General features: G+C 35.9%; 1 protein-coding gene across 2 annotated transcripts; it reads right to left on the bottom strand.

Annotated features, from left to right (window-relative positions):
* Positions 1-11,832, bottom strand: LOC107817215 (3beta-hydroxysteroid-dehydrogenase/decarboxylase). 2 transcript variants are annotated; one of them, XM_016643005.2, is made up of 13 exons: positions 11,481-11,832; positions 11,163-11,407; positions 9,744-9,833; positions 9,406-9,539; positions 9,145-9,315; positions 8,810-8,935; positions 7,224-7,303; positions 3,940-4,138; positions 3,330-3,435; positions 2,046-2,220; positions 1,404-1,560; positions 743-809; positions 1-550 (listed from the first exon to the last, which is right to left on the bottom strand). In XM_016643005.2, the coding sequence occupies exons 2-13, from the start codon at positions 11,395-11,397 to the stop codon at positions 405-407; spliced, it is 1,686 nt and encodes a 561-aa protein (XP_016498491.1). In that variant the 5' UTR covers positions 11,398-11,407; positions 11,481-11,832; the 3' UTR covers positions 1-404. The 2 variants fall into 2 exon arrangements, with proteins under 2 accessions (XP_016498491.1, XP_075105508.1); XM_075249407.1 differs by lacking the exon at positions 743-809.
* Between the last annotated feature and the right edge of the window lie 514 nt (positions 11,833-12,346).

The raw sequence follows: 12,346 nt of genomic DNA, 5'->3' as shown, positions 1-12,346 counted from the left end.
CACAAAAACTAACACATTCTTTATTCTTCAATTCACGAGCGGCAAGCAAAATCACATATTATCACATGACAAATAATCTGTAACCAACCTGCACCTCTCCCCAACCACTATAGGACCAAAACGAAAACATTCACACCAATGCAGCAAGAACCAAAACATACTCTAGCAATATTGGCAAAGAAGAAATAAAAGAGAAACGAAAATTAGAAGAGGAAACAAAATATAGTCCCTTGGCACACTGCTGACTGATATCAGATCAGACAGATAAACTGGCTTTCAGCAAGGTTCCCAACCATGAATATGTTACACCCACAAGGATATGTTTAAAGTCCCTGAACTTGAAGAACCTGCTTAAGAAAGCTTCTCGAGATAAGGAAGAAGCTCCATCAGGTTATTGCTGTCCATTATCGGTCTTTTGCGGAGCTGAAAATTCTCCTAGAAATATCAGACTTCAATTTCCATGTAAATGAGATAATCTCATGAAGTAGATGATCTATTTCTTCCTCTTTTTTCTCATATATGAAAAATAAAGTAAAGGCAGCTGGGATTCCTGCAGTTGAACAAAAGATGGTCAGAGCACCCAATATGTAGTTGAATTTGTTGCCTAGCTTGAGCTGCTATTTGCATCATTTTAGAAAGTATAACAATTTCTGAGTGCAAATGAGTTCTTTATTATGTAAGCACAAGGATAGGATGTGCTACGTACATATATGCATAGAGGGAGGAAAGAGAGACCACTTACCAATGACAAACAGACTCCGCAGAGAAATGGTTCCAAGGATACTTAGAATCAGTAGAGAGAGAACCACCTGTTTCATCGTCCAAATGAAGGATTTCACAAACTAATAGACGGCAATTCCAGTAACAGTATGGTGGAGATATAATTACTAATCTTGGCCGGCAGAAGCAAGAGGGCTTAGAAATCTCTATTTTGCATCCAATGTCTTATCCGGAATTTTTAATTTCAGTGAAAAAATGCTTATTCTACATGTTTTCACGTGGTTTGGGTTTTCGAAATAGGTCAAGGAATATTATTGTTACAATGGCACTCAAGGGGAATGCAACAAAAATACAGAATGTCAAAGCATGACAAACCTGCGTACCTTGTCATCTCCTAAAATGCAGAAAGAGAAACACATTAAAGAAAAAAAAGAGATTCCTTTTCTCCTAGATGTGTAACTTGACAAAAACCCATCTATTCAAAACGGAATAAACCCCGGCCCAACGCCCCAACCCAAAGAAAAGGAAGGGAAAAAAAACTTTGGGGCTTGGACTGCTGTTACCCCTAAGGCAGGGGTAACCGGTGGAATTAATTGAGGTGCATACTAGTTGGCACGTACACCATGATTTTAAAAAAGATAAACAAATAAATAAATAAATAAATTGTATGTATTAGCAATTACCTTAAGGAAGAACATGCAATCAGTCCCTCTACAAAGAGACTTTAAACCCTTTACTGCAGAATTCCACTCCGAGGCTGCTGACAGAGCAACTTGGCGTGATGTCTCTGCCGATACATGGAAGCATGATCCGGGAACTTTGTCAATTTTATAGCCCATTCTGTACCAGAAAAAAAAAAGATATCATGACTCCTGAACTGACTCAACGCCAGTTCCCTGGCTGCTCACTCCACAGAAAATGCATATGCAATAGACTGCACCTTTATTAACATGTATACATCAGAATGACCAATAATATAATGATGAGTAATTTCTAAAAGCCAGACGGAAATCAATTAAACAGATGGACCTCTCTAAAATCCATATCCAAATGGTTAATAACTGCTGTGAGAAAATGTAGAATTATCAAACAATGGTAGCTATAGGAAAGAGCCATCAAGGTAACAATCATCAGAGCAAAAAAGGTAGGAGAAAGGGAATAGAATTCAGTTTACCAAGCAGAAGTACAATGAAAATTTGTCACATAATTGCGGTCATAGTTGAAAGTTAACACTTCCAGTAATTTTGTCATACCAATTTATATATATGTCTGCTGCACGGATAAAAATAGGGACAGGCAGAAGGAAAGACAGTACAGATGAATACATTTTCTGAGGCAGTCTCCCGTGGATGAACAAGAAAATTGATGCCACCAACAGAATCCTTGATATAGAAGTTACAACGGTGAAACCAGAAGCTACGAAATTGAAATAAATTGCGGCCAGAACTAATGCTGCTGTTAGTGTCTGTTTCTTATCCTTCCAAAGAAGTGTGTCAGCCACTGCAAAATACAGTCACAAAGGTCGTGTTAGAATCTTTTTTTTTCCTCTTAAAATATGATACAAATCTGTGATTCACTGTTTATCACATTAAATAATAATTCTTTTACAAACATGCAATACAACTAAGAAGTGTCAGAATCTTTTGCAATTATGCTCAGTATACATAAAAATATGTGAAGTGGTCAAATCTGTGTCTCCCAAGATAATACTGAAAAACCAGCCTAAACAAGGGGAAAGCCAGTTTGAGATTGCAAGGTAAAACATCCCACATGTAAAATTTGTATTTTATTCATCGCAGAGAACCAAGCAATTGCATTCGGACGCCTAGTTTGGAGTCGCCAGGTAAGACATTCGGTTCACGAACCAGAAACCTATCTCCACAACAAGCTTCTCAATTTCAGATTGATGACTAATTGGTCGCTACCACAACTTAATACAATGGTAAGAGAAAGACAAGCTATTCAAGGCAGTAGCATGTTGAGGGATATTTCTCAGTAAGTTGAATAATACTCCCAACTTTTAAATAATTCACTATAAATACAGAAATCAACTTGATGCTGACAGAGGAGAAACCACTTCATGGGCTTAAAATTTTACAAAATTGTGTGCATTGCTGTGGTACGTATCCGAACTAAAAAACTTCTTTCAGATCATTACACAACAAAGGCAAAAATAGAGATGGGGACTATATAAATATTTCACTACTCAACATCCACCAAGTACCACATGTGGGATTTGGGTTTGTTGTTGCAATATCCACCAAGTACTGGTTCTGGATGTCTTGCTGTTTGTTCATCGAACACAGTAAATATGTTCGATTTATGTAATAAACCAATAGAATATACAAGCTTTTGCTCCCCATGCATTTTATTTGGATGCATAACAAAGTACAATAAGAGATCACATGCGACTTGCCAATAATCAAGAAGTATGCTGGAATGAGATGGTTTACAAGAAAAAACTATGCAATAAATTTCAAAGGGCCTAGCCTCAGCGCGCTCCCATCAACAAATGCAATACATCGACTATAGAATTAAAATAATCTATCAGGCAAATAAATTGATTGGTATGAGAGGCTCAAGTTATGAGAATGGAGCTCAATGCGTACCTCTCCCACTTCCGAGAAATAGAGAAGCTTTAGAAGGGCCTTCTTTTTCTGGCTGCTTTTCGGCTCTCAAGTGCGGATACGATTCAATTGTCCTCCTTAGGCCCTCCTAAAGAAATAGAATCACAATCATTGAGTACCTAACGAGAATAAAAGCCAAAGTAACTGTGGGAAAATGAATAATCATTTAAAGTGATGTAACGAGGCCCCAAAACAAAATTCTTACAGTTAAAATCAAGGAAAATACAAGCTAATTCCACAATCCTTTCATGAAACATAAGTTTACAAGCCACATACAAGTTGGACACTAAAATAGCTAATTCAACAGTAACATAGCGGAAGTTCAGACTCATGCATCTGTGAAGCAATATATCTGGAGAAAGTTCAATCTTAGAGAATCAAGTTCCAAGAATATGTTTTAGCCAAAAATGTTGACCACATATGACATGAAAATTTACGCTAAGAAGTTATAAAGGACTATCCAATGCAAATGATTATGAGTAGAATGCCTTAACACTTCCAGGGAGTATGAGAGACAGATACAACATGGCATTTATCGTTTATATGTGGAATTACCAGACACAAGTGATTAATTCAAGGATTGTACAGGAACCTGAAGTGGGACAATTGGTGTGTAGCCCAGGCGATCATTTGCTTTTGAACAACTAAATGTTCTACTACGAGATAGGAGTCTGATTCTTGACGGAGTCAACTGTGGGACCTTCATTCCATATGCGGCCAACAGCTTATAAGCCAACTCCACGAAATGTGCAATTGGCATCATAACAGAAGCAGGAATTTTAATGCTTGGCCTGCATACTACGAAAAATCAGAAATAAAGATAATATACACCGCAAAAAATTGAGAAAAACTGAAAGCGGAATTGACCAATGGTATCTACTAGAACGTGAAGTGCTCATAAATTCTTAGAAATGACATAGAAGCCATATTTTAATTTCAAAATGAATGCAAAAGATAAAAATTTCAGTTGTTATTCAAATGCATCTGCAAATGCCAATATTTAGTTGACGAGGAATTATAATGAGTTGGTTTTAGAGGTAACAAATCACCCAGATCTCTCTCTCTCTCTCATATATATATATATATATATATATATATATATATATATAAACAATCTGTATCTCTAGTTGAAGAGGTTATAGTGCCTCAAAATGAAAAAGAAACAAAAGAAGGAAGCAAATCTGAACCTGCCAAACCCACTTAAGATCTTTGTCATCATGTTCATTAGGAACTATGGATTTAGAGTCAAATCACACGGTTCCACTTGGTCCTAACACAAAATTAAAGACAGTAATGATAACCAATCTCAAAGCTACAAACCGTGGCTCAACCATTTTAACAGCAAAAGCAAAAAAGAAGAAAACTGGAGCTGTACACTGAGCAATCAGCTTTTAAAACACAATTCCTCAAGTCAAACTAAAAGGTACATCTTTTTCAGATGCCATCACCATCCAGGCAGAAAAAATAGAAAACACCGAAGAAGCAAAAGAAGGAAATACTAAAATACCAACCCCTCCCAGATTGGCTAAAGATAATGTACAACAGCCATCAATAGCGAGCCACCCCTTGTACTAGGATACAAGCTTATGCATGAATAAACATAATATTACAACCATAAATCATATTTGACCCTATATGCAGATATACCTGGTGATCATAAACGGAAAATATTATTCGCTACTTAGCCTTATAATCCGCGAAGCACATGCTTCTTTAAATCATCTCGTTCACATAGTTTACAACCAAAGCAATTAGCAATCACTTAAAGGTGGCAATCTGAGCCAAAACTTTTGAAGCTGCCCAAACCACCCATATTTCAACAATTGGGGTGATTAGTACTACATAGGGTTAATCATGGGGTTACACCCATAATTAGCTCTCCTAAAGGGGTTTAAAGTGAGTTCAAAACTATTTCAGGAATGAAGTCTTCGTTTATTCTACTATTTGTTCTATTGTTCCAATCCGCTTGTGTTTCCAGAAATCAAGCGGAAGCCAATTTATTCAATGATGCCCCCTAGGACATTCTATATTGGATTTTGCCTAACACCATTTCACTTTCCTTGCTTTTCATTCTATATTGCATTTTGTAAACGGACACTCTTCTTTTCAAACCATTGAAACGAAAGCCCTTATCCAACAACCAAGTTGTGACCTAGTAGTCAATGAAGTACGTGAAAAACATGGGTGACCAAGGCTTAAATCCCAACATAGACAAAAAACGTAAGGTGGTTTCTTCATCTGCCTAAGCCTCGGTGACCAGAGTTACCTGGTACCTATACCCTATGGAATAATCGAGGTGTCAGCAAGTTGGCCCGGATACCACTGTCCTTAGCCACCATTACATTACTGATGTACTAGTTTTCATCTCTTTCACCTACACCTAACTCATTCATACAGAAAATTCCATCACTATCCTATCCCCTGCTATTCAACCTTTCTGTATCTCCCTAAATACTCTTTCCTTTCGATTCTTCTCCTCGGAAATCCTTTCTACATCGCATTTTGCTAGGCGATATCTTCCTTATATTCCTGGATAATGCTTTCTAGTTTTGCATCCGAAGAAGTAAAATAATTCATCGACAAAAGGAAGTGTGGGGGTTAGCACGAAAACATTGGGGAAGTCTCCTCCTCCTTATTGGTTTTGCATAGTTTCTTTATTCCTTTTTCTTTGTTAGTAAGATGATATTTTTTCCTGCTATGCTTTGTGATTGATCTAAAATTGAAATGATATATTTAACTATGAAAAGGAAAATTAAGAATAGGCATGTTTTATAATAATACTCCCTCCATTCCAATTTATGTGAACCTATTTGACTGGGCACGGCGTTTAAGAAAGAAATGAAGACTTTTAAAACTTGTGGTCCTAAACAATACATAATACTTGTGTGGCTATAGTTCTTTGAAAATTGTGGTGCTAAACATGCCAGAGTTTGTGTAGATGTAAAAGCTTCTCCAGGGTAGAATTGGAAGTTTAAGTTAATTCTTTCTAAATTTAGAAGAGGTCATTCTTTGTGGAACGGACTAAAATTGAAAGAGGTTCACATAAATTGAAATGCCGGGAGTATGACTTAAGCTATAACATCGGCACGCCTTCTACTGTTTCAAAATTTGGATCTTGCACACAAAATAGTCTTGTTTTACTGTGTTCGACTAGTTTTTTTTTTTCCATTAGCTTACATATCAGATTATACAGGTTACATTTCCTTTCAAAATAAAGCACCTAAAAGATAGAACGTTTTCCCTCAGAAATACGTCATGTAACAATTTTAGTATCTTACTTTCTTTTTTGGGTCAGCATCAAAACCAAATACATCAACCAAATACTAAGACTGACATTCTATTTTCTTTTGATGTACAAAATGAAGATGCCTCATACTTGCTGGTCATCATCAAAACTAAATATACCGAACATGATGTGTGGAATCCCTTAATATGACCCAATACGACAGAAAAAATTTTGCATAGCAGAAGGGTTCTGCTCTATAAGTCTTCTTCCTGGATGCCAAAATAATCAGATTTAGACCCAAAAATAGTCGGAATCCGAAGTGGTTTATGTAATTACTTATCTCATGGGAGCTGCAGCACATAAACAGCGAAAAATAAAAAGCTTTTCGGGATAATGTTTCTCCCTAGTTCTTCTACGTGATAGAGGATGCCTTCACCTCTATTATTGTACTTGAACCTCTTTGGTAAAATTCATTTCTGAATCACAAAAATATAAAGCAGGTAAAATCTATGTTGCTTGGACTCGGAATAATACTAGACAAATTTTAGAGTGCTTTTCATAGAAAGAACAAGAAGTGATCCAGAGAAAACAAACTAGTATTGTGTATGGTAAAAATTTTCGACAGAGTTAGAGCCATAAAATAAGAATACCTTTCGTAGCCAAGACCTTCAAGAATAAGTGAGACGAACTCCCAGAACTTTATGGGCTCCATGTTTGTGATAAAATATGCCTGCCAACACCATTTTTTATCAAGGCTTTATTATTCAACAACAGCTAATACAGAAAACATAGAAAATGCCTCCTTTAGTACGTTCTTCTCATAGAAAAAGTTTGATAATGCAAGAAAAAAAAATTTACTCATAAGTCAGCATGACCAATATGACCATTTTCATACCTAACCACACCTCACACAGAGGTGTTAACTATAATAACGCGGGGAAGGGAATGAAGAAAATTATGACTAGATCCACGGTAGAAGTTTCCAAACTTGCTAGAGAAACGAAAGTTGACAAAGGTTGTCTTATTTGATCGTTTACTGTAAAATTGTAACTGCGAGGAGGGGAAAGGCTAAATTATGACTTAATCCAAGGATAGAAGTTCCCTAAACAGCTAAGGAAAATGACTACAAGCAGGGTATGTCTTATTAGATTGCTGAAACTGTAAGCTAGAAAATAACAGATGGATAAGTGTTGTCGACTGAAAACTACTGGCAAAGTCTGTTTTACCCAATAAAGTTTTGCAGTAATTCCACATAAATAGCGACATGTTAAGCCTGTACTTTTTCAAATGCATTGCTAGAGAAGAAAAGAACAACATTAAGATAAAGTGATAGATGAGGAGGAAACTTCTCCCTGCCAAAGTAGTGTGGCAAAATGGTAACAGTAATCCACCCATATTATCCATTAAAAAATGGGTTGGATAATGAACTTTTTAAAAACGGGTCAAATATGGATAAGAACCATATTATCCACTTAGAAAATGGATAACCAATGGAAAATTAATGGGTTTAACTTTCAATTTGTAAAGCCTCAAATTGGGGGTTCCTCAAGTTTAGGAGACTAGGAATTTTCCCAAAAGTGATCATATTCAAGAAGCCATTAATAATATGGATATCCATATTATCCACCGGTTAACCCATTTTTTATCCGTATTAAATATGGATTGGGTCGGATAATTTATCCGTTTTTGCATTATCCATTTTGACCCGCCCATTTGCCACCCTACAAAGAAGTATAACTGATTTAGTGCCACACAACAGCCAATGACGGTTAACCACCTAAGCATTTAGTCCATTGTAGTAACTGTCAATAAGTAAGATATTAAGCAGAAACAGAACCCAGAAACCACTCAAGGAAAGTAATGACCTTTACCCAACCTATGGAGTTGTATGGTGCAGCATAAACATTTGTTGAACCTTGATTAGAGATCTTTCAATTAAAACTTAGGATTGATTGCTCAACTTCTATTGCTGCATGACATAATATTCTTCATCTTAGTTTTCTTGCACATTTATCACATATCGCAATTATGAGGCTCGGTAAAGCAATGGATGGGACTCCAATAGTAACTCAAAGATTTCTATGGCATTGCATGATCCTGGATACTTTCGTCAGTTACAATTTCACAAGTCAAAACACATAGGTGTAATTAAATTGAAAGCATATCATAGCAGCTGCTTATAACAAAGATTTCAAAAAATACAGAACACACAAAAAAGGAAAATTAGAAATGTTACCTGCCCAGCAGCTTTCTCTGCTACTGCACCCCCTGATGCGAGAGCTCGTTCAGCACATACATGAGCATGTGCAACGTTTTCTACGTAAGTGAAATCATACATGTTGTTGCCATCACCAATTATGAACTGAACATCATGAATCAAACAAGATCGTCAAAAATCATTCAAATAGTGAATAGAGAATAGAAAACATTTAAAATTCATCATTCTTTCGATTCATTACAAATAACAACAAGCAACAAAACAATAGTGAACCAGTGTCCAATAGTAAGTTCCTTGGGACACATTTTCGAAACAAACTATTGAACAATAAATATGACCTATTATAGAATCACCTTAGATTTTCCTGCCCTTGCTGCTGCAACCAGTGATGGAACCAACAACCTGTCGCCAGGGCCAAAGATACTGCTAGGTCTAATGCAGCAGGTCAGGAGCCCTTTAGTATCATTTGACTTGATAACTAGTGCCTCTCCTTCAGCTTTAGTTGCAGAATAGGAATCGTTATGCTGAAGACATTATCAGTAACAAAAGTATTTTTATAGACAAACCAGACAAATATTCATTTGGATAAAGTAAACAGGAAATGGAGCCAACACCTTAGCAGGATATGGTAGCGATTCATCCCCGTTCAGAATACCATGAACTCCATCAAACACAACACTGGGGGAGCTGGTATAAATAAGTCTCTTCACTTTTAGCTCAACACAAGCATCAATGATATTCTTGGTTCCTTTACATTTGTTCAACAGAAAAAGAGAAGTAAAACTCTAATATAGGAAACAAGACCAAATAACAACAACAACAACAACATACCCAGTATTATCCCACCCCGTGGGGTCCGTGGAGGGTAGTGTGTACGAAACAAGACCAAATAAGAAAAATGAATTAGTCTGACAAAGTGACAAAGAAAGCTTTTCCTAATTGCGAACAATACCTAGCACATTAACAGAGTGATGAAGCTGGTGGTTGTTGATCGATGAATCTGGCGCAGCCATGTGGAATACCACTTCTGCTCCTTCACACGCTGCAAGTTATCAAGTGAAAAGTTATGACACTAGACAACTTAATAAAATTTCTTTTGAATATTTAACCTAGAAAAAATGAACCTTGGACAATTTGTATCATAATTTGGCAGACGTGCTTGATAAGAGGCTTATTTTATTTGGAATAATCTTAAATGTGGAAAGTCCAATTTTTACTTTCATACTATGGTTAAAAGTACACGATACATCATTTAAAGATGTATAAAAAGTTCACAAGCCAGAGTTGGAAGCACTACCAACCTCCTATATATCTTCACTTGATAAACTACAACATTTTCTATTTTCAGCTAGAGACCAAGTTTTCTGGATCAACAAATTGGCAGTTCTTTAAATCTGTAATTCCATGAATTGCTAGCATAGAAAGTTCCTTTATAAAAACGATATCACTACCTGAAGTTTACAAATGTATTACAAACATGGATATAATTTACATGGAAACATCAATTCCCATACGTTATTCTAAATGAATCAATATTGGAATGAAGGAATAGCACATATTCAACGAAGCACAAATAAAAGTTCCACGAGTTTTAATCTTCGGGCCAAAATGTTGAAAACAGGACCAAATTCAAGTCAGTGATGATAAATAAGCTACTCATTTTCTCACGAACCAGAATAAAACGAATAATTCTACTCCCACTACCTTAATTTAAATTTGTTTATAACCAATGACCAATCTGGATAAAAAGCTCATGTCCTAAAATAAAAACAAAGGTGTTGAATAGAATAATTGGTTCAGTCTTCTCTTACACCAAAATCATGCATGCAGCGGATAGACCTGCTAACACTATGATTGGCTGGAAAACATTTGGCATCTCTAGCGCTCACATTTTATACAATGAATACACTAAAAAAACAACAAAAGTAAACTAATTAAAGATTTTCTTTTTTTTAAAAAAAAAAAAGAGAAGAAACTACTACTGCTATGCTTCAATCCCAAATTAAATGGGTGGGTCATATATATATCCTCTGTGTATTTTTGCTCTATTTTGGCATGTCTCATTCTAATACTCAATAATTTGCCTTTTAAGACAAATTGGAGCTTTTTTATAATCTAGAAAACCTTGAGGGCCAATGGCGCATGATTCAAACTTGGTGGATAATGGGCCGGTCCCTCTACTCTTCTCCACTTAAATACTAGATTTTTGTCAGTAGCAGGGTTCAAGCCCGTGACGTGCACCTAAACCACACACATCAAGCGTTGCAATCTTACCACTAGACCAAGGCCTGGGGGCGACAAATAGGAGTTTTTACAACTAATCACCAATATCAAGCAAAATATTAGGAATATTATTAACAAGGGAAAAGACCTTTAAGAACTTGGGACTTGTCACGAAGATCCATGGATACATAGTGAGCACGGCCTGATCGCAGAGCTTTACCGACAGTGCCTTCCTCCTCGTCAGGCTCCAGCTTAATGTCCGGACCCAAATCCGCAATGCGGACGTGAAACATTTCGTAACGGATCAGCATTTCCACCAAATGGCGAGCAGCAAAACCTCTCCCTCCGGTCACCACACACCATCTCTCTTCTCCTTCACCCATTTCTACACCCCTGTAATATAATAAAGTAAACTCGATCAATAAATCAATCAATCAGTACTATCACAATGCAGCTAAATACACACCTCCTCCGTCTTAGTAATTCAAATTGTAGCACTTGGAATGACTTCAATCTCTTATTGTGCTCTCGATCAATCTACTAATGTCACCTTTCTCGTGAGGTTTCTAGGGTTTCTAGTACTATAAATTTGGGGGATTGCAGATGGAGAGATGTGCGATGAAAGTTGAAGAAGTATTAATTGTTTAGTAGCCAGTAGGGTATCAATAATCAATTTGAAAACTTCTTAATTGAACCGAATCTACTTGAACTGATTATTACTTCTCTCTATTTTTTTAATGAAAGATCAGGCTTTTCCCTTCCAAGGTTGATTTTGATTTGGGAACAGGTTATAGTGAGATTATAATGTCAGGGAGTATAATATGAGATTAATAAAAATGAGATTATAATGTCAGGGAGTATAATATGAGATTAATAAAAATGAGATTATTTAGGGAATATATTGAGTACATTTGGACATAAGAATTTTTTCACTTTAAAAATATGTACGATCATAAAAATTTTGATTTTCACTTGAAAATAAATTTTAGAATTTTTCAAAAATTTAAAAAAACTCTAAAAGGTTGTTTTCCAAAACTTTCATTGTGATCACTCATAAAACTTCAAAAATAACCCAAAATTATATTAATATTCAAACACAATTTTAATTTTCAAATACTATTTTCACTTTATTTGAAATTTTACAACTCTTATGTCCAAACGCCCAATTAAGTTTCAATTCACACGGGCAGGGAGATTGAGGTGCATACTTACAAGTTTTTTAGGATATATAAGTTTAATATAAAATATGTGTTTAGTTTTACCGTAAATAAATTTGAATATGCTTTTATTTTCTATTTTAGCTTTGGTTTTCTTAAAAGACTTCGAGATAAG

The sequence above is a fragment of the Nicotiana tabacum genome, chromosome 3, assembly GCF_000715075.1.
Source record: "Nicotiana tabacum cultivar K326 chromosome 3, ASM71507v2, whole genome shotgun sequence".
NCBI classification, from domain to species: domain Eukaryota; kingdom Viridiplantae; phylum Streptophyta; class Magnoliopsida; order Solanales; family Solanaceae; genus Nicotiana; species Nicotiana tabacum.
The sequence above is the reverse complement of the archived record's forward strand: the minus strand, read 5'-3'. Positions and strand labels throughout refer to the sequence as shown.

What these genes read in the sequence shown, in the direction of transcription:
- LOC107817215 (XM_016643005.2), bottom strand. Translation starts at nt 11,397, where the DNA reads ATGGGTGAAGGAGAAGAGAGATGGTGTGTGGTGACCGGAGGGAGAGGT. An exon ending in CAAGTCCCAAGTTCTTAAAG is followed by an intron (nt 9,834 to 11,162) that starts GTCTTTTCCCTT and finishes GATAACTTGCAG; the next exon opens with CGTGTGAAGGAGCAGAAGTG. An exon ending in TCACTCTGTTAATGTGCTAG is followed by an intron (nt 9,540 to 9,743) that starts GTATTGTTCGCA and finishes ACAAATGTAAAG; the next exon opens with GAACCAAGAATATCATTGAT.